This window comes from Phaethon aethereus (assembly GCF_964289735.1).
Source record: "Phaethon aethereus genome assembly, chromosome: 2".
NCBI classification, from domain to species: domain Eukaryota; kingdom Metazoa; phylum Chordata; class Aves; order Phaethontiformes; family Phaethontidae; genus Phaethon; species Phaethon aethereus.
Genome location: NC_138582.1, coordinates 144214509 through 144237489, shown reverse-complemented (window position 1 = coordinate 144237489; position 22981 = coordinate 144214509). Strand labels below are relative to the sequence as shown.

Here is a 22981-nt window from a genome sequence, read left to right as displayed (position 1 = left end):
TATTTTCTGTATTCTAGATTCTGGCTGTTAAGACAAACTTCATTTTCAATAGAAAATGAATTTTGTTATAATAAGAAGGTATTTCCATTAAGAAATAATATTAGTTATTAAATTATTATGAGGTTCCTAACTATCTCTTATTTCTGCTTTTCTGGTTTGGAATAGTTGAATTAGTAACATTTCCAAGTTTGAATCTTTCTTGTTGATGTTGAAGAGTTTTCTATACCATGTATCTACATATGATACTTATCTGATGAATCAAGGTATGTGACAGGTACCATTCACCTTGGAGTATCTTACTCAGTTGGTCAACTAATCTGGGTTCTGGAATGTTTCCTGATAGTTTTCCCACCTGAATAACTTAACATGAAATATGAGTTTTGCCAGGGCTTTATTCTTAGTGAATTCCTAACATTTAGTCTTTTCCTTTCCCATGAGATCATGTGTTTTCTGCAACAGGCTGGCACCATTCTAGCTAGGATGGTAACGAATAGTTGTCTGTGTTGTGCTATAAATTCAGAGTTCAGTGTTAAGGGCCCATGAAAGAAAGCTGTGTGAAATACAGCTCTTTTGACCATTCTTAAAATTTCTAGCTTTTATTATAGGCAAAACCACTATTTCAATGTAAGTAGTTGTATGCAGTGTATAATTCATATCTTTCCCTTCTGAAAATTCTATTTTATTCTATCCATAACTATTCATTTCTTGAATAATTTAAAAGCAGAATGTTTAAGAATGGATGTGATAGTCTCTTCACTGTAACTGAGAAAAGACTATTACTAGTCTGAGTTTAGGCCTTCATAATGCTAATATTTGCCTTTCTGATAAACTGCTAGAACATGCAGTTTTGTTATCATTACCAGAGATTTTCTTCAGATCTTTCAGGATAAAGTTCTTTTTTTTTGACGCTATTCTTGAGCTTTCAAGTAGTTTGACATGTTCTATGTAAAAACAGCACAATCTTCTGAATTCTTGCCAAATTAGTGATATTAATGAGCTCCCATTTTTAACTATTAATGGCTTCCCATATAAAAGAATTACTACAATCACAGATTGCTAATGTTTGAAACTAAAGGTTATCAACTCATTATTACAGCTGTTTGCTGTTTATTTTAGTCTCCTGCTACTCTGGTATAGGGGAACCCTATCTTGAACATTCCTTATCTGCCAAAATGTACGTATCTGTTTGGACAAGATATTTTTCATTAAAATGGATTATGTAATAAGAATTCAAGGCTGAGTGTTAAAAAATATAACTCAATTCTGTTTATGTGATGATATGTATAAGGAAGAAAAACTTCTCTGCCAGTGGTTTGGCAGGATAGCAGATAGAAGTTTTCTTAGCCAAGATCAGAATAGGTAAATAGTTTCAATTTGTATATGTATGTACAGATGTTATCTTGCAAGACTTGAAAGACACTGACGAGATAGATGATGGAATGACTTTCTTCTTTTGCCTGAGTCATGTGGAAAAACTTGCATTGCTGCTCTGCTGCACAAATAGATCGCTATCTCAAAACCTGAGTGGCTTAGAAACACAGAAGTGACTCAAAACAACCCATCAGTGACATCCAGATAGCCATCTTTGTAAGTAAATGTAATTTGCACATCTAGAATAAACAGAAAATCAATTATTTTCAGTGTTGGAGGGCTGCATCAAAACTGGTTTTAGAAGATACGGAGTATAATTTAAAGTGATGCTGTGAGGTTAAACAACTTGGGTCACTCTCCCCATCCCATGTGCAAATTCAGAATCATTTGAATGGAGTGCCTACTCTAGTCCAAGTAAAATGACAATCATCCTCTATCAAATGTAAATATTAAGCTGAAGAGATTTTAAATTCCCATTGGTTGGGAAGCAGAGTAATTCTGTAACTTCAGTGAAGTTACCCTTAATTTATACTAACATAACGAGGAGGCCCTTGGTCTCTTATCTTTCCTAAAGTATGCTGTGTAGCATTTTGATGTTGCTCAGGAATTAACAGAAATGTCGATCATGCTTTAGTGGAGCCTAAAAGTACTTTATAGTCAAATGGATTGTCACAGAAATACTGAAAATGTAAAAGGACACACAATTCTGACTTTTATAGTTAGCTGCATGGCCATGCTCATATGTGAAGAATTTGTTGTGAAAAGTGACATACCAGTTGATACCACGTACAATTTATTATCCTAGAGACTGTAATAATATTCTTCACCATAGGCACTGTCTAAATAAGGATGTAGATTGAAAATGTTTTCTAAGTGATTAGTAAGTTTGAATATCTTAGATGTCAGTGACCAAAGTTGAACCCCTAAATAAGGTGCAAACTGTCTCTGGGCAGCAAAAATTGGCAGTAGTTTCTACCAATCTTGGCTGTTTTGAACCCGAGGTGGATTCGAAGGAACATGACATTACTTAACATAATTCTGCATTAGATTCTGTGTCAAAACTGGGTATCGTCTGCTTGAACGTCTATGCTGTCTACTTGCAACACATTTAAGGAGAACATATATGTAATATATTATCTCTTGTTAAAAACTTGAGATTTCTTGTGTGCTGCTTCTGTCAGCATCAGTGAGTCATCTCATTTCCTTACTTTCTACTATAGTATAATATAGGGATAGTTTGTATTATTCTGCCATGAAATAATACAAATGTTTTCTTGAGTACACAGTTTAAAATACATATTACAGGTCAGAAGTGGCCATTTTGTTTGCAAAACTTCTGTTAGAAAAAGGATTTAATAATATTTATGGCGCTGGTTATGTAGATGTGGTAGTGGATACTTTCCTAATTATCTTTATGTAATTAGATGTGAATTAGTCTCTTTAAAACTGCTTCAGTAGTTTCACAGATTGTTTAACGTTTGCTCATGTCCCTTTTTTTGCTTGTGTGTGTGAATTATAAAGCTCTTCCAGATATGTATCTGGTACATGCTAAGCTCTTCAACCACTCCATGTGCGTAGCCTAAATTCATAAAGGAAGTAAGTGTGTTTAAATTTCTGTTTTATGTCTCTTATTCTCCTTCAATGACACTTGAAGTTCTGTTAATGTATTTTTACCTTCAAAAGTCAAGCAGCTCTCTAAGTGTTCTTACAGCTTCGTGTCTACAAAACAGAAAGATAGAAAGGCACTGCCAGAGAGGTTGGGCCTCACATCTGGTGCGTTACCTGATGTTTAGAATTTAATAGGGAATGTCCTGGTTAGTTGCAATATTTTTAGTCCTTGTGCAGGGAATCACCTGTAAGACTCACCGCAAGGAGCTGTGAAACAGTTGTTCTCTCATTCTTCTGCTTTGGGAAACAGTTTACAAAGGGGAGCTTTCTGTAAGTGCTTTCTGAAGCACAGGTGCTGCCCATATTTTTGCCAACTACATACCTCACCTGCTCTCCTTTTCTCCCTGCTGTGCTGATGTGCTTTGGCATGGTGATGCTTGGCAGCCTGCAGAGCATCCAGCATGCCCCATACCTCCTTCTGTGCCTCTGTCCTCTGGCAGCAGCAGCCTGAGCAGAGGCTGTGCAATGCTCCAGGCAGGCTTCTTATCGCTGGCAGTGGGAAAACCACAACTGCACCATCCTTGCTTCTGTTTCTGGCCTCTTGTGCCTATATTTGTCAAAATCATAGAATCACTAAGGTTGGAAAGGACCTCTAAGACTATCAAGTCCAACTGTCACCCCAACACCACCACGCCCCGAAGTGCCAAGCCTGCACGTTTGTTGAACGTGTCTAGTGATGGTGACTCCACCACCTCCCTGGGCAGCCTGTTCCAATGCCTGCCCACTCTTTCAGTAAAGAATTTTTTTCCTAATATCCAATCTAAGCCTTCCCTGGCACAACTCCTGTTTTTCAGTCTTAGGAGATTTGTTGTTTGCCTGTCAGTATGAATGTGCTGGTTATTTAAACTTTATTGAGGCAAACATTTTGAACCACATACCCTTGGTGCAAATTAGATTAACTAGAGATTGACACCTGTGAATGCTTGGAATAGGATGTAGTACCCATGCTTCCGTCTCATTAAGACTAATGAGTTAAGTTTGTGAACCTATATATTTTCAGTCACTGCTGTCTTGATTCTGCATACAAAATAATCAGTTTTCAAAATTTGGAGCATACATCCCCAGGCCATTTTGTGGAAATTTACACGATTAGTTTAATGAACTTTGCTTAGGAGTTGCTATGTGATTAACAGTCATTACCTTCCCGGATTGCCAATTTTACAAATTACCTAGAGATTTCATGTTCCGCAATTAAGTTTTCTTATTCACTGCATAAAGCCACAACATTTTTGCGGCGGACTCGCCCTGCTAACAAGCACCGACGGTATGCTTGGCTGCGGCCGTGCTCTGAGGGTAATCTGCTGTCGTCCTCAGTCCCCGTCAGCGCCAGCGGGAGCAAGCGGTGCTCTCGGCGCCGTGTGGCAGTCTGCCGGGGTTGGTTACCCGCACACCCACCGCTCCTTCGCCTCGTCTGGGCGAAATGGCTCGTCTTTACCCGGGAGGGCGGGGATACGAGTGGTCTTGGTCTCACGGTGCGCCCGGTGCTACAGGGGCCTCGCAGGTTCCCTTCCGCGGACCGCCGGCGGGACCTGGGAGCCCGCCCCCTCCCACGCGGAGGTGAGCGCGCTCCCCGCCTCAGAAACGGGCGGGTGCTGAACCGGCCCCGTTCTCGGGGGTCAGGCTGGGAACCAGCATTCCTCCTGGGGTGGGGGGGGAACCAGTGGGGCTCGGCACCGCGGCGGGGCGGAGCAGCGCGGGCGAGTCCGTGGCGTGGCCGCGGCCGGGCCCGGCCTCCGCCGGTTGGCGGTAACCGCCCGGGGCCGGACTGCAGCGGGAGCGCCGCTCGCCGCCTCGCTCACCCTTCCCCCCCCCACCCCCCTGGCGGAGCGAACCACTGCGGCTCGCCGAGGAGGTGAGGCACCTGTCACCCGCCGGCGGCGGCGGCGGGCGGCCCCGCGGCGGGCGGCGGCGGCTCGGGGCGCGTCCCGCGGCGGGGTCGCGGCGGCCGCGTCGTGGCGGAGGGGCGGGCGGCGGGCGGGAGCGCGGCTGCGGCGGGGCGCGGCGGCTCTCCTCCCCCGCGCGGCCGCCGCGGGTGTGCGCGCGGCGCCGTGTCGGTGCCCCAGCCGCCGCCGTTGCCTGCAATGGCGTTCAGGCGCCGCGGCGGTTGGTGCCTCCTGTCAGGCAGGCGGTGGCAGCGGCCGTTCTCCACAGAGGCGCCGAGCCGCCGCGGGCCGGAGGAGGAGCGGGGGCAGCGCTGAGGCGGGAGGCCGGGGGAGCCCGCCGCGGCTCTCGGCTGGGTAAGGCGGCGTGCGCGCTCGGCGGGAGAGGCGCCGAGCGCCGCGGGGGAGCAGCCCTGTCACCGGGCTTTTGTTTCCCTGGGCCCGGCCGCGCGGGGACGGCGAGTGGCTGCCCGGGCTCTGCCCCGCTGCAAGGTGCTGCCGCCCGGGGCCCCGCGCCTCCAGCGCGCCGGCACGGCGCGGCGCGGCCGCCCGCGGGGGAGCCGCCGCAGGGGCTCCGACGCTGTCCTCTCGGGCTAAGTTCACTGCCTTCTGCGAGGCCGGCGGGAGCGGTGGGTCGCGCCGGCCGCCGCTGTCGTGTGGCCTTTTCAGTCGCCCGCGGCGATCGGCGCCCCCCGCTCGGGCAGGGGCGGCGGGACCGGAGCGCGGTGGTGCGCGGGGACGGGCGCGCCGCTCACGCCGCGGCGCTAGCGGGGTTCTCTATGCTGGTACGAGCCCCGTGTCGTAGCAGTGCCCGACGCGAGGCGTCCCCTCACGGCGGGAGCGGCGGCGCGGCAGGGCGCAGGGGAGGAGGAGGAAGAATGGACAGGAAGGGAGAGGGGTTTGGCTCTCGATGAGCCCTGTCCTGCCCTTGGTGGGGTTGCGGGGGCCGGGGGAGCCTCGGCGTGGCGGCTGCTGCGAGTCTCCCGGGCTGGGGTTGGGAGCGGATCCAGTCCCTGGCTCCGTGTCTGCAGCTCCTCCTTGGGCACCTCCAGGCTCTTCCAGGTGCTAAAACCTTTGCCCGTGACAAGGGGCAACTTTCTCTGACTGGATTTCACTTCTCTACCGTGTCAACTGAAGATGTTAACTTTGGGGGCAGTTTTTCATATTCCCTCGAGCTGCTGTTTAATTTTGCCTTTCTAAGTATATTATGTTTGATGGTATTTCTACCATTATGTTTCTCCGAGAGAGCAAGGGTTGTCTTGCAGTGCTTCAGGAAAGCAGAACCATCATCTTTGTATTACTTACATCTAACTATAAAGTAATTAACTCTGAGGTTTGTTTTGGGTTTTTTTACTATATTTTTTAGAAAAGTTCAGTAGCACAGAAATAGTGTCATTTTTCCTGTCACATTGCCTTTCCTTTGGATGCATATTTGTGGTACTTTGCAAACAGTAAGATGCAATAATCTGTTCTTTCATTATGGAATGATATTATAGATTGCAAATTATGTAACAGTCAATTTGAGAAAAATTGCAGTGACAGGTTTTCAGGTGTCACTGCAGTGTTAGGTTGTATTTTTTTACTCCTTTTTTGTAAACATGTTAAATAACGATAAATGGAAATTGTGTCTTAGATTTAAAGTATGAGTACCTGACATGATTCAGATAACCCTCCTTTCTATTTCAGGTTAAATCAGCTGTTGTTCTTGAGAGTCCTTGATTGCACTACTTTGTCAGAATTGACCACATGTGTTTAGGTATTTGTCTGTCAAGTATGGCCCTGGTGAATGGCAGTGTCCCCTGAGAAGAACACTCCTCAAGCAGAATCTCAGCTGTGACAGACTACTGAGAGCAGTACCGCAGGAACTATGTAAGCTGGTTTTGCACTCCTGGAGTAAACATGATGAAAACGGAGTCTTCAGGAGAAAGATCAACCCTCCGAAGTGCCTCTCCTCACAGGAATGCTTACAGAACTGAGTTCCAGGCACTGAAAAGCACCTTTGACAAACCGAAATCAGATGGAGACCAAAAAACAAAAGAGGAAGGAGAGGCCTCGCAGAGCAGGGGAAGGAAATATGGCTCAAATGTCAATAGGATTAAGAACTTATTTATGCAGATGGGCATGGAGCCCACTGAAAGTGCCGGAGTTACCCCTAAAACCAGGGGGAAGGGTGGCCCTCCATCACCTCAAAGACGAATTAGGCCCAAAGAATTTGTAGAAAAAGCAGATGGTTCAATTGTAAAGTTGGAATCATCTGTTTCGGAAAGAATCAGTAGATTTGATACTGTCCATGATGGTCCTTCCTACTCCAAGTTTACTGAAACTCGGAAGATGTTTGAGCGAAACGCTCATGAAATGGGACATTCCAATCGCTATTCCCCAAAGAAAGAGAAAGTAATTTCCAATGAGCTTCCGGATGAGTGGTGCAGCTCTAAGTCTCACAGAGGCAGCACTGATTCACTGGACAGTCTTAGCCCAAGGACAGAGACCGTCTCTCCAACTGTGAGTCAGCTCAGTGCAGTTTTTGAAAACACTGACTCACACAGTGTAGTTGTCGTGGAAAAGTCAGAGAACAACGAAGAGTACTCTGTAACTGGTCACTATCCACTGAACCTCTCATCTACTGTTGCGAATATCTCCTCCCCAGTTGCGAACCTTGAAGGTTTCAGTCCTTTGAAAGATGCCAGCACGTGGTCTCCGCCAGCCAAACAGAGTACAGGCTTGATGTCTGTTGAGAACTCTCAGCAGAACAGCACACCTTCAACACTAAGACAGAAGACGTCCACAGGCACTTCGGCAGGTTCAAAAACGACTGAAGAAATAAAGAAGGGTACAGAGGCAAGTGCTGATTCTCTTGAGAGCTCTGCAGCGAGTCAGCAGGATTTGATCAATGTGCTTGGCAGTGAAAGATCCGTGGACAGCTGTGCTAGGAGTAAGTCAAAAACAGAGACAGAAGTTTTCTTGCAAAAGAAGGAACGGTCAGAACATGCAGAGGCTATCTTGGATAGACCTGAAGCTGCAGAATTACCAAGAAATGTAGCTTCAGGTGGTGATTTTGTCACACATGCTGTTTCGGATGCTACCGAGTCCCATTGTGATGAGGCAAGTGAAAAAGAAGTGCGTGAAGATGTGAATAATTTCCAGAGTTCCCACGTGTATATGCACTCTGACTACAATGTCTATCGGGTACGATCGAGATATAATTCTGACTGGGGAGAGACAGGTACAGAACAGGATGATCAGGATGACAGTGATGAAAATAACTGTTATGAACCTGATATGGAATATTCTGAAATTAATGGATTGCCAGATGAAGATGAAATCCCAGCCAACAGAAAAATACAGTTTAGCCGTGCTCCAATTAAGGTAAAGTTGCCTACATTCTTTCTTGGTGGTTTGGTTCGTTTTCAAATGCAACTTTACTTGAAGTAGATTTTGACAGCTGATCTCGGCTCTGAAAAGATTGCAGAGGATCTTTCAATACACATTTTTATTACAGGCAGCCAGTGAGCATAATCTTAAATGAAGTAAGCTGAGCTCTGATGAGCTTGTGTCATTTCCTAGACTACTTGATGGCTGACTAAGATAGCAGAAATGAAGGATGACAGCTGGGTTTGTGAAGTTTGAGAATTTTAACATGCATGTTTTGACTTACATGACTGAACTGTAATCACATGGTGAAATGTAGAAGTGGGTATTTGGTGGCCTTTGTGCTGCTTGTTTTTCTCCTTTGAAATCACAGCTTCTTTAGACCGAATGGCTATTCTTCAGCTCTCATCAGATGTTCTTTGAACTCCCTGCATTTAAACACTGGGTCATGAAATAAGATGTGATTCTGCCTCGCTGGTAGAGGACTGTTAATACTCTGCATCTGAATTAGTATCATCTTTTCTAGCAGCATCTTCACTTTTTAAAAACTTTATTGAACATTGATATGTGTATATCTAGCATATCTCAGTGCTACAAAAAGGCAGAAGTCAGTTGATTGAAATACCTAATGAAGGGTGGGTTTCTTGCAGAGCTCCTTTGGTTTGTTTTTAAGTACCTTGAAATTACAGCTAAGAATGTTGTTTCAAGTATTGTCAGTTCAGGAGGGAATAACTAGTCATGTTTTGTTGTACCAGCTTTTCACTGATGAGTCTATGTTAAGTATAAAAGTATTTTACTTCCAAGTTTTTTTTAGTGCACGTGATCTCAAATGGACAATTCAAAAACACATTTTTCCAGAACTGGATCTTGAAAGAGCCATATATCACGGAGTACTTGAAATCTAAACATTTTAAGATTAAAAATATGTAATTGAAATTGACTGTATTTTCATTGTGTGAGTTTAGCAATGAAAATCAACAAACAGAAGTTTCACTATCAAACTTGAAGTTATGTGATTTACAAAATCTGCATTTATACCACACGTGGTTTAAGTTAGGGTAAGATGTATATTTGTATTAGGAAATTTTCATCTGAATGAAGCAACCAGGTTTTCACATCTGTTAATAAACAGGGGCGTGGAGGGAAGGGAATGGCCTTGTGTTCTTCATGCTTCGGCAAGACCATTTTTTACACTGAAACAAGATATTCCAAGTCAAGATAATGTTGTGGTTTTGTTTTTTGGTTTTGTTTTTTGTTTTGTTAGTATTTTATTCAGGCTTGCGTCATGGACCAAAAATTCTACCAGTGTTTGTACTCCCACTAGATTATTCCCATAATTAAGCTAGCTGGTTTTCTTTAATTTTTTTGGGGCGGGGGAGATGAAGCAGGGAAAACTTCTATTACAAAGGATTATGGAAGTTGTTGTCGTCCCCTCTGCCTTCTCCCTCAGGCTGTACTAACAGACAAGATGATGTTCTTTTCTGAAAGATCTACCAATTATGTGCAGAGGTTTTATCATATTTATTACGGTTCCAACAGATAAGAATCCGGAATGTGACTCCATGGATTTTATTCTTGAGATGGTCCGATTTTTCTTCTGTTCGTGCTTTGAAAGAGCTAACAGTGACATTCTTACTTCAGTATATTGCTGTAGTCTGTCTGAATCATGCTGTTAATGCTAAGTGCTATAACACTATTCTCTCAATTATTTAGTTATAAAATTTTTCTTTTCTTCTCAAGTTTTTCATGCTGTGTTTATTTCAGATTACATATTATGTAATAATAACAGTCCATCAGGAAAATGCTCTAAAAGTCATTTGTGTAAATAACAAAAGAGCACATTTGTCATGGTTTTAAGCATAAAGCACTCTTAACAAGCTTATCCAAGGTAAAAAAAAAGTCGTTGCTTTAATTATTTTAGTATCTTCATTGTAGATAGGAGGAAAACAGAATAAAAGCTGCATTGAGAGAGAACAGTGTAGGAGGGTTTGGGAGATCCCCTGCTTTTTGTCCCGGGTGCCTCCAATGCATGCAATCTGTTAGTCATGTGGGGAAATAGAAGTGAGACCATGTGGAAGGCTTGTGCTAAAAGGAAGAAGTGCAGCCAAAGTTGTGGAAAATTAAAAGCTGCTTCTTGAGCCTTCCTCTCTTCTCCGCGGCGCTCTGCAATTCCCTCAGCAGTGTCAAGCAGCATAAGCCTGGGTGGGCTGTCAGCAGCATCAGGTCACTGCCTGGCCATGCTGCTGCAGGCAGGGACCTGGGAAGGGCAGCTGGAGAATCCCACGGTGGGTCCTCGGAGGCTCGTGAGTCTCTGGGCTCCTGCGCTGCCTCTCTGACAGTGCTGCCAATTCAGCATGGTGCTACGAGGTCATGAATTGGCTCCAGTGAGCGGTTTCTGCCCAGCAGATAAGTACCAATGAGCAGTGCACAGGGCAATGGGGACTTACATTCTGTCCCCTTGCACAATGCTAGTGGATGAATTTACCTGATTACTCACTTCACCTGGCTGTTACCTGGGGATGATGCTTGCTAGCTGAATACACAGCAACTATTTAAGAATTTTTCTGTTCTAGGCAATTTTGTGTGTTAGTGGGCATAACTGGTTTCACTAACGCTTTCCTGAACATCATCTCATGCATGGCATAACTGAGAGAGAGGAAAATACAAAGCAATGTAGGAGTATTTTCTGAACTGTTGAAAACTGATTTGTCTTCATTAAAATGAAGCGATTTGTACTTAACTGGTCTGCTTGATAGTGGTGTGAAAAGTCTAACCCAAACTGTGGATGTTCAGTGCTGATTTCACAGTATTGTACCTCTACTCTCCTCTGACAGGCGAGCTCTGAAATAATTAGCAAAATTGGCATTTGAATGTGTAATCTGTGAAATGAGTGGGTAGTTATTGCCATAAAGGTGTTACTTGAAGATCCCAACAGGCTTAGACGAACATCTTTGAACTGTTCTTCTATGGGATTTTTCAGGTAGATGTGTAAGAAGTAAATGAGAAGAGTGCTGAGACTGAAGGGCAAAAAGATTTCATTTACCATCAAGGGGAACCCTTTCTTCCCTTTAGGGGAAATGCTTTGGACTATGAGAAGTAATGAAGTAATAGGCAGAAGAATCAATGAAGAAAATCTTACTCATTAAACTGATAAAGATTGAATTCTGGTCATCTCCCAAGCAGGAAAAAGATCCAGTTACTGAGAAACTTGCTATAAAGAGAAAGACTCAAGTCAACGGATGCAGGAAATTGTACTCTGTTACAGTCTGTAATTTCGCTATCGCAGATCCCATGCTCCATGGGCCATTTATTGTGCTCTAGGATTATGGGATATGTTTGCTGATCTCGTCTCTGTTGAAAGTCCCTTTAGGAGTAGGTGGCTGCCCAGGGGCCATTGCAGGCTTGGAGAGTTTCTAGGTATTTGCAGTGTGTCATCGCTGATGTGAGCAGTTGTGCATGTCCGTGGGAACTTTAGTCAGCTTGGTGCTGTTCAATAAAAAATAGCCTAAAAGGGCCCAAGAGTTGGTGCTGGTAGTGGGAGTGGGCATGAGTGTGTGGCTAAGCAAGGGATGCACATATACCGTTGATATAGCGGTTGATATGTGTTTATATAGCTATACAGAGGCCTTCATCAGCACTGGCCCATTCCTGTGTTTAGGTATTGTGTTCCTGATTAGGGATAGAACTGAAACTCTCCAAGGCAAGTGTAAGAGGTGAAAAAGTTAAGTAAATGTGATGAAGAAAAAATACTCTGGCTTTGCCAGAGATACTTTTCTACACAAAAAAACAGAAACTGTGATTTATTTGCCTTCTGTTGAGTTTTGCAGGGTTTCCTGTGGGTTGGGTTATATGCCACTTCCCAAACATTGTGTAGGCTAATTTGACAGGGTTTGCCAGTAGTGCAAAATTCAGTAGCTCATGGCTTTCTGCATTCTAGCAAATGGAAATGTATTGATTGTCCAAATCATAGTCTTTTTTGAGCCATGCTTCCTCCATCCTGGATAGAACTAGGATGGAAGAGTAATGTTCATGTCTCCTCTCTCCAAGTCCAGAATGCCTGGTATCTTGATAACTGATGGCTGCATCTTCAGTTAGTGCCCTATTTCTGGCACCGGGTATGCGTTAAACCATTTAAAACTGCTAACAACAATCGGCATCTCCTGCTGAGCCTCCTTTTGCAACCTTCTGCTCTGCTGACTCTGCCCTGCCTGGCTAAGTAGTTGGAGAGGGTTGGGTAGTATGTGATCAGACCGTATGTCAGACAGTAGGTAACTTGTGGTGCAGTGAGGGGTTTTAGCCCAAGCTGCTGCTGCAGTTTTCAGGGCTCCGTAAAGCTTCCCTAGGGTGCAGTGGTGGTGAAGGGACCTCTCTGAGTTTTGGGGTGTGTGGGAGAGAGGGTAACAGGAATGGAAGGGATATAGCAAATGGCTCTTCAGTGCTTCAGCTAATTCCATACAAAGGGATTATGATCACTAGTGCCTGTGCCTTATATGTTCTTCCTCTCTTTTGTTGGGCAGCGTGGCTGAATCTTATACTCTACAACATTTCAGTTTTCCAAATTGTGTTTTGTTCACATGGTCTTCAGGAATTGGAATTTGTGCCCCTCTCTCTCTCAGCCTCTGAAGAGGTTTTACAAGAAGTGCTGTGACTGTAGTTTAGTGAAAATATAAATGAAATTTGTATTTAACAGTTGTTTTGAAATGTCTTTATGAACTAGATGGTGATTTTTCTTATTAGAAATCAGTTCAGGGAACAAGTCTTTCTTTTAGTTATTCCTCATTTCTCTCACTAAAATGTATTCGAGAATGTAAATAGTGGTGAAGAAGGAATCTGAAACAATCTGACACTGTAATTACTTTGGAACTTTTACTCTCTAAAATATTATTTTTTGTCTAGTAAGCATCGAAATAAAGTATGCTGGAAACATTTTCAAGTTTAGTGTTGAAAAAGAAAGTATTTCTTTGCCCGATTCAATGTTTAGTATGGTGTTTACCTGTTGTTGATGAACTATTTTGGGTCATGGAAGGCATAAGTGAAGGTTACCCCATCCACAAGCACTGTACAGTCCCTGGCTCCAAACTTACCACCACTTCTATTTGTGTTTTACTTAAGCGAATATGGAGTTGGCTTTAGATGACCTCCAGTCTTCCCTTCCAACCTCAGTGAACCTTTGATTCTGTAACTAAAGTAGTCCCAGCAGGTGTTGGGACACTTGTTGAAGGTAGATGTGGAAGACAGGACTTGCAGAAAGACCCTCAGGCTATATTAGATATAAAATGATTACAGAATCTGAGAATTTAATCCACTTTTGAATGGGTTAATTAAGAAACCTGACAGATGAAGAAGGATATGTAGCTTCCTTCTGAAATCACGGAAAGAATATTTTCCTTTCCTTAAATTTGCTTTTCCACTCTAGCTCCTGTGTCCATGCTTTGTTTACAACATTAGAAGTGGATTGGTAGTTTTGGCTGAAGCATGAAACTAGGTATTACGTAGGCTTAGGCCTTGTCTCCTGTAATGTTGAATAAATCACTGAACATTTATATGCTGGTATTTGAATTCTGTAAAATGGGCAGCAATTTGGTAATTAATTCCATTAATCTTGATTTGTGAATCAGTTTGATGTACAGAGCTATTCCTTTGGGTAGCTTGAAACGTGTGTATTCCCCTACATAAAATGACCTTAAACTTTTTTCACGTTTTGTGAAGTATGGCAAGTTCTACAGACTTAAGCAGTAATAAAATACATTGTACTGCAAAGGCTGTGATGCTAACTTTGATTATTTTTAAAAGTTAATGATGTAAAACCAGGTTCTTTTTTTTCTGGTGGTGGAATATATGGAACATTTCTGGGACCTGGTCTTTTATTTCAGTTACATTTGTTATGAAAGATCTCATTATGAACAGCAGAACCTTTTATATATTTATCAGGGAAAGGAATGAGAAGTAAATATTAAGTATTCAAAGACTGGATGCTCTTAGACGAAGAACAAAAGTGAAGGGATAAAGCATTCCGGAAAAAGTTGCTATTTTGATTATTAAAAGGTGTGTTCTCTGTGGTTATCTTGTACATGAAGTGTATTATTGGATTGGAATTGTATAGTTTCACAGGATAAGTCTTTCACACACAGCAATTTCAGATGAAAAAGAATTTTCTTGTATTAAGTATATGTGGGATTATTGGAATACAGTGGACAGAATACAGTTATTTGCCTGCCACAATATGTTGTTGAGACTTTAACTCTTGTACAGACCATAATTTCACTACCAATTCTAGGAACCAGTTATTCTTGGATGCAATGTTCACACAAAGTTAATGAACTAAAAAGAAATCATGTTGCTTTAAACTGGGTTTTATAAGCATTGAAGACATTCTAGAAGAGCTGTTTGTAGAAACCAAGCTTGGATTGAATAATTGGCATCAGAGATTTATGCGGTTTAGATTGAAAGGGGTTTCCAATTAAAGGTTTTGAATTTCAAAAATGCAGACTGGGAAGCTGTAGGGAAATGGTTTGAAATTAGTTGAACCAAAGAGCTAAGGGAGCTAACAGTGGGGTTCTTGGAACCTCTTTGATTCAGAATTAGAAAAAGTGTGTAGGATTTGCATCCCAAGAAAAAGCAGAATACACAAGCAGAATAATTGCAGACCTAATCAGATGAAAAGCCAGCCAAAGAGAATATCAGAAGCTAGCTGAGAACTTCTAAGGAGTGGCAAAAGTGGTTGTTCAAAAAATAGAGACTGTCATAGAGTTCAGAAGTCTTAAAGTGTGAGTAAGATGTTGCCAGAAGTCAAGCTGAGTTTGACCTTGTAAAGGAAAATAATCCAAGTAGTAAAAAGCTATTTATCTATTAAAAATTAAACAAGAAAGGAAGTTGGGCATTATGTAGTGAGCATGAGGTTACAATTAGGGCTATCACCCCCAGTTTATATTAATATTTTGCCTTTATTTTTGGTGCAGTTGGTCATGTTGAACATGGAATCAAGATTAAGAATGACATAAATTTATACAGGTGGAAACTCTTACAGTGGAAGATCTTATAGTGAAATGAAGATGAAACCTAGAAGTTCCTAGTGCTCAGGTTTGTAGAGAGCTGCATGAAAGAAGCTGTATTTAGAAAGTCTTGTAGCAAACATTTCAAAACAAACAGAACACTATCAAAATAGAGATAGTATTTAACTGCAGAAAAGGAAATGCAGTAGCTATCTTTCAGAATGTAGAGAAGAGGTGATTCTGGCAGCTTGAAAATTATTAATCTCTTCTTTTTTCCTCTATTGCTTTGCTATATAAAAAAACTTTTAAAAGAATCAAAGGCAGGGAGGCAAATGGAAAAGTGGAATACATGTAAGTGGATTTATGAGATGTAGCATATGTCAGACTAAATTAGTGTCTGCCTTTGACAACATAGATGTTAAAAATTTCAGTAGTTCTGTCTCAAAGTTGGAGCACGCTAATGACACTTGCTTTTGATGGAAAGTAGGGAAGCCTTATCATTGCTTATAATAGTAAAATATGTGTGACTGGGAGGACTTGAGTAGTGAGGATGGGTTTATGAGCTAAGAAGTTTTACGGTAAACTAGTGACTCATTATCTGCTGGAAAAATACCACAGTGAGCTGTAGGCAATCCAGGAGACTCCTGGAATTCATTGAGGATAACTTCTTAAACCAGGTAATAAGACAGCCCTACCATAGGGGATGTGATACTGCACCCGTTGGTCACCAACACAAGTGACTTAATCGGTGATGTCAAGATTGGAGGCAGCCTGGCCTGCAGTGATCACGCACTGGTGGAGTTTGCAGTCCTGAGGGATATGGGGCAGGCAAAGAGTAAAGTCAGGACCCTGAATTTTAGGGAAGTAAACTTCCATCTTTTCAGGGAGTTAGCCAATAGGACCCCCTGGGAAACTGCACTCAGGGACAAGGGAGCAGAACAGAGCTGGCAGATCTTTGAGGATGCTTTCCATGGAGCGCAAGAGGTCTCAATCCTCAGGTATAAGAAATTGGGAGAGGAAGGCAAGAGACCAGCATGGCTGGGTGGAGACCTGCTGGTCAAACTAAAGGGCAAGAAGGAAATGCATAGGCAGTGGAAGCAGGGACAGGTATCCTGGGATGAGTACAGGCATGCTGCCCGGTTGTGTAGGGATGGAGTTAGGAAGGCCAAGGTGCAGCTGGAGCTGAAGTTGGCAAGGGATGCAAAGAATAACAGGAAGGGCTTCTACAGGTATGTCAGCCAGAAAAGGAAGGTCAAAGAAAGCGTATCCCCCCTTGATGAGTAGGACTGGTAAACTGATAACAACAAAAAAAAGAAGGCTGAGGTACTCAACAACTTCTTTGCCTCAGTCTTCACTGGCAGTCTCTCTTCCCACACCTCTCAAGTGGATGGACCACAAGATGGGGACTGGAGGAGCAAAGTCCCTCCTGCTATAAGAGAAGATCAGGTTCGAAACCACCTGAGGAACCTGAACGTGCACAAGTCTATGGGACCTGGTGAGATGCATCCCAGAGTCCTGAGGGAACTGGCTGATGTAGTTGCCAAGCCACTCTCCATCCTATTTGAAAAGTCATGGCAGTCAGGTGAAGTCCCTGAAGACCAGAATAAGGGAAACATTACACCCATTTTCAAAAAGGGTCGCAAGGAGGACCCTGGGAACTACTGACCCACCAGCCTGTGCCTGGGAAGATCACGGAAGAGATCCTCCTAGAAGCTATCGTAAGGCACATGGAGGACAGGGAAGTGATTTGAGAGTCAGCATGGCTTCACCAAGGGCAAGTTCTGCCTGACCAACCTAGTGGCCTTCTCTGATGGAGTGACCATGTCAGTGGTCAAGGGGAGAGCTATGGATGTCATCTATCTGGATTTCTGTAAGGCCTTTGACACGGTCTCCCACAACATCCTTCTCTGTGAATTGGAGAGATATGGATTTGATGGGTGGACAGTTGGGTGGATGAGGAATTGGTTGAATGGTCGCATCCAGAGGGTAGTAGTCAACGTCTCAATGTCCAGATGGAGATTGGTGACAGGTCCCTCAGGGATCTGTATTGGGACCAGTATTGTTTAATGTCTTAATCAGTGACATAGACAGTGGGATTGAGTGCATCCTCAGCAAGTTTGCAGACAACACCAAGCTGAGTGGTGCAGTTGACACGCCTGAGGGATGGGATGCCATCCAGAGAGACCTGGACAAGCTCAAGGAATGGGTCCGTGTGAACCTCATGAGGTTCAGCAAGGCCAAGTGCAGGGTACTGCACCTGGATCAGGGCGACCCCCAGTATCATAGAATAACGAGTCTATGACTGTGATTTGTAGGGGATGACAGCTAAGGAGAAAGCCACTCTGTGACTCGCTCAGGCAGAATGACGGCAATAACCTGTGGTGTGATGCAGCTGTGAGGAAGGGAAATGGCATTGTAGATACATGAAGCAAAATATTTTGTTAGCAGTTGGGAATTGTGAGTGTCATTTTGTAACTCACTGAGGAGACTTCATCTGGAACGTCTCTGGTGGATTCTGCTTAAGGCGCTTGAGTTTGCAGGAGAAGCTGCAGCAAGTTGCTGCTCTTCATCTGTCTTTTTCTTGGTTAATTCTATCATAAAACAGGGGGCTTAAGAAATTTATCTTGCTCAGCGAGGGATGACAAAGACTGAAAAAGAGCATAATTGCCTCTCTGGTATATTCATGAAGAAAAAGCACCTGAAGGCTAAGGGGCAGCGTTCCACATTTTAAGGTGGAATTGAGCATTTTCCAAGATTAAAGAATTGTAATAGCAGGCAATGACACAGGCAATTTCCTTCTATTTTCCTATGTTTGTATTAGGCTACTGTATTGTCTAAATAATGTCTATTAATTCTGTTAAGTGTTGGAATTTTCCTTCAGCACTGTTGAACTTGGAGGCCACAAATAATCTATTTAAAAAAAATACCTGACATTCCTGTAGTTAAGTAGTACAAAGCCATAGCTGTTATTCTGTGGTGTCCTTTTTTTGTATAGGAAGTATTCTAGTGAGAGCAGAAGCTAATTTTAGTCACTAGAGTTCATTCAAGAGACCTGTCAGATCACTCAGATATTTCCATATGATAAAGTCAGTGGAAGGTGTGAATGCAGAATTTATCTCTGAGACCTGTTTGCCTTGTGTTATTACACATGCAGCTGTACTTCTTAGTCTGTGCACATCTGTAACTTTTTATGTTTCTTTCTGCAGTTTCCATCTGCCTCAGTATTCAGTGTGTAATCTCAAGGGCATAAGATGCTGGTTCACATTGAAAGGGTATCTTTTAATATTCAGACTATGCTGCATGTAGACCTAGTGCTCTTTATTTGATAAAATACTTGTATTTCAAATTTACTATTCACATTATTTGTTTAAAAGCCATAAGCTATAGAGGCTTTTAAAAGTCATGCTATCAAACTCCTGTCTAATTCATCTAGATCATGGCCTTTATGACAAAAAAAATCCCAAGGTTTTATCTAGCTTGTAATCGTCTTTACATCTTTATAAGCTTGCGGTCATCTTTAAGATGGACTCTGACGTATTTAGATACTGACATACTTAGATTCTGTAGATACGTAGTTTCTGACATATTTAAATGTTTACCTGTTAGCTTTGCATTCTTAGAAGCCCAAAGATACCTGTTCATTAATGTTGATATGGGTGATTGTCCAGCAGATTTTATTGTGCATAGACTGCTTAAACATAATACTGAGAATATTTTAATATTGTGTTTTTTCACAAGGGCAAATCAGAGAGAACTCATGGATATAGAGCTTTAGAGCACTCTTGAAAAAGCTTTATTTAGTTTTACTGAATTGTTTTAACAGGCCTATATGTAATTTTTCTTTATTTTATTTTCCTAGTCCAGAGGCTCACTCTAAGTAGGTTACGTAGAAGTGTGGCAAAGTGTACTAATGCGAACGAGAATGTTTCAGTATGGTGTTTGGGTGCATGAGACTACCAGACCAGGTTGCTCTTTATTCCTCTTTGCTCAGCCTTTTTCTATGATGTAGTTGCTCAGTTTTATCTCCCTTCTATTAATCTGGTAGGTTGACTGAAAACTGCCGCCTTGGTATTTTGCACATTTCTTTCATGTTGATATTTATTGGGGGAGGGGGGGAAATGCCATTAAACGGAGGGGCTTTTTTTTCTTTCTTTTCTTTTTGTCTTTTTCCCCTTCTGTCTGTATGGTTAGTAAAGCAATTTGCAATCTTAACAGCTGTAAATCCAAAACAACTGCTAAGGCGTACTGTGGCTTACAAGTGCCTGACACAGTCATTACCAGTAAGTCTTGACCATTAAAAAGGGGAAGTTATGCTTGACCAACCTCATAACCATCTACAGTGAAATGACTGGCTTAATAGATGGCAGGAGAGCAGTGGATCTTGTCTACATTCACTTCAGTAAGCCTTTTAACATAGCATCCTCATAGAGAAACTGATGAAGTAGAGGCTGGATGAGCAGGCAGTGAGGTGGACCTCATGAAGTTCAACAGCAAGAAGTGAAAAGTACTGCACCTGGAGAGGAAAAGCCCCATGCACCATTATATGCTGGGGGCCACTCAGCTGGAAAGTAGCTTTGCAGAAGAGGACTTAGGGGCCTTGGTGAGTACCAAGTTGAACCTGAGCCAGCAATGTGCTCTTGTAAAAAGGAAATCTAAGGATATCCTGGGCTGTGTTAGGAGGAATATTGCCAGCAGGTCGAGGGAGGTGATCTTTCCACTCTGCTCAGCGCTGGTGAGGCCACACCTGGAATTCTGGGTCCTGTTCTGGGCTTCCCAGTACAAGAGACTGGAGAGAGTTCAGTGAAGGCCTGTGAAGGTGGAGGGTCTGGAGCATCTCTCCTATGAGGAAAGGCTGAGGGAGCTGGGAGTGCTTCTCTGTTTAGCCTAGAGAAGAGAAGGCTTGGAGGGTTCTTACTTATGTATATAAATACCTGAAGGGAGGTGTCGTGGTTTAGCCCCAGCCGGCAACTAAGCACCACGCAGCCGCTCGCTCACTCCCCCTTCCACAGTGGGATGGGGGAGAGAATTAGGAAAAACCTCGTGGGTTGAGATAAACACGGTTTAATAGGACAGAAAGAAAGAAGGGAACAACAATGATAATACCAACAAAGGAATGTACAAGAACAAGTGATGCCCAATACAGCGATTGCTCACCACCCAGTGATCGACAGCCCGTCCCCGAGCAGCGATTTCCGCCCCCCGGCCAACTCCAGTTTATGTACTGGGCATGACGTCAGATGGTAGGGAATATCTCTTTGGCCAGTCAGCTGTCCCAACTGTGTCCCCTCCCAGCTCCCCGTGCACCCCCAGCCTGCTCGCTGGCAGGCCAGCACAAGAAGCTGGACTGTCCTTGACTGCTCAGCAACAACCCAAAACATCAGCACATTATCAACAGTTCCTCATCCCAAATCCAAAACACAGTCTCACACTAGCTTCTGTGAAGAAAACCAGCTCTATCCTGGCTGAAACCAGGACAGTGTCCACCCCCTATTCCATACCATTTACGTCATGCCCAGGTCCTATACTTTTCAATACATTCCAATTATTCATTATTACTCTTCCTGTCTTTTAATATATACACACAGCTATCACTTTCTTAGTCCATGGGCCATCACTCTAAAATGTCTGTGGAGTTCAGTCAGTCCATGACTCCGGGCTTCATCCATCATAGCAGTCTCTCAGGGCAGGGGAGGTGGTATGTGGTGTTGGATTGTCATCTGGGACGGTTCATGTCCATGATTTGCAGGTCGAAGATGTCGGTCTCGAGGGATTTGTTGGGTGCAAGCTGCTGAAGCCAGTTCTGGTTCCATCACTGCTGCACGTTGCTTGGTTTCAGTGAAGCTCATTCTTCATCAGTCTGGGTGATTCTTACTATAATACCATTGATATGGTAGATAGCAGCCATAGTAGTAATGTCATACTGAACAATTAACATAATACAATTCAAATCATTGACTGTTTTCACCCAAAATCAAGTCTCCTTGAGGTACACATCGGACTTCCCCATCCTTCCGCATTACCCACCAAGTGCACCCAGGTCCCTGGGCAAAGGCAATCCCACGAACGGGTTTGCCTTTGCCTAAGGCAGGAGTAACCCAGGCTGTCTTCCCCAGCATGTTTCTCACATGCACTACAGGGACTTTATCCCCTTCTACAGTACATAGAAGTTTTGATTGGGCAGGGCCGGCTCTATTAGTAGATCCCCTAGTGTTGACTAACCAGGTGGCTTTGGCTAAATGTTTATCCCAATGTTTGAATGTCCCATCACCCATTGCTCTCAGTGTAGTCTTTAACAGTCCGTTGTATCGTTCAATTTTTCCGGAAGCTGGTGCATGATAGGGGATGTGATACACCCACTCAATGCCGTGCTCTTTGGCCCAGGTGTCTATGAGGTTGTTTCGGAAATGAGTCCCATTGTCTGACTCAATTCTTTCGGGGGTGCCACGTCGCCATAAGACTTGCTTTTCAAGGCCCAGGATAGTGTTCCGGGCGGTGGCATGGGGCACAGGGTATGTTTCCAGCCATCTGGTGGTTGCTTCCACCATGGTAAGCACATAGCGCTTGCCTTGGCGAGTTTGTGGAAGTGTGATATAGTCAATCTGCCAGGCCTCGCCATATTTATATTTCAACCATCGTCCTTCATACCAGAGGGGCTTTAACCACTTGGCTTGTTTGATCGCAGCACACGTTTCACATTCATGGATAACCTGTGCAATAGCATCCATGGTCAGGTCCACCCCTCGATCCCGAGCCCATCTATATGTTGCATCTCTTCCCTGATGGCCTGAGGTGTCATGGGCCCACCGAGCTATAAATAATTCACCCTTATGTTGCCAGTCCAGATCCACCTGAGCCCCTTCAATCTTAGCAGCCTGATCCACCTGATGGTTGTTTTGATGTTCTTCAGTGGCCCGACTCTTGGGTACGTGAGCATCTACATGGCGTACTTTTATGACAAGTTTCTCTAGTCGGGCAGCGATATCTTGCCACAATTCAGCAGCCCAGATGGGCTTGCCTCTGCGCTGCCAGTTGCTCTGCTTCCATTGCTGTAGCCACCCCCATAAAGCATTTGCTACCATCCATGAGTCAGTATAAAGATAGAGTATTGGCCATTTTTCTCGTTCAGCAATATCTAAAGCCAGCTGGATGGCTTTCACCTCCACAAACTGACTTGATTCACCTTGTCCTTCAGCCACTTCTGCAACTCGTCGTATAGGGCTCCATACAGCAGCTTTCCACCTTCGATGTTTGCCTACAATACGACAGGACCCATCAGTAAACAGGGCATATTGCCTTTCATTCTCTGGCAGTTCATTATATGGTGGAGCCTCTTCAGCACGCGCCACCTCCTCTTCTGGTGATATTCCAAAAATCTTTGCCTTCTGGTCAGTCCATGATCACTTCCAAGATTCCCGGGCGATTAAGGTTTCCTATTTGAGCCCGCTGTGTAATAAGCGCGACCCACTTACTCCACGTAGCATCAGTCGCATGATGTGTAGAGGGGACCCTCCCTTTGAACATCCAGCCCAGCACCGGCAGTCGGGGTGCCAGGCGGAGCTGTACTTCAGTACCAACCACTTCTGAGGCAGCTCGAACTCCTTCATATGCTGCCAATATCTCCTTTTCAGTTGGAGTATAGTGGGACTCAGATCCCCTATATCCTCGATTCCAAAACCCTAGAGGTCAACCTCGGGTCTCTCC

The 22981-nt window shown here is 43.7% G+C and overlaps 1 protein-coding gene across 2 annotated transcripts in view; it reads left to right on the top strand.

The window, feature by feature from the left end:
- Positions 1-6818: 6818 nt before the first annotated feature.
- PPP1R9A (protein phosphatase 1 regulatory subunit 9A) overlaps positions 6819-22981 on the top strand; it is a gene marked incomplete at both ends in the record, with an annotated part of 146801 nt that continues 130638 nt past the window's right edge. For both annotated transcript variants that reach the window (XM_081996364.1, XM_081996363.1), the window contains one exon: positions 6819-8285. In XM_081996364.1, the coding sequence (XP_081852490.1) occupies positions 6819-8285 (1467 nt within the window). The remainder of the gene's footprint in view (positions 8286-22981) is intronic.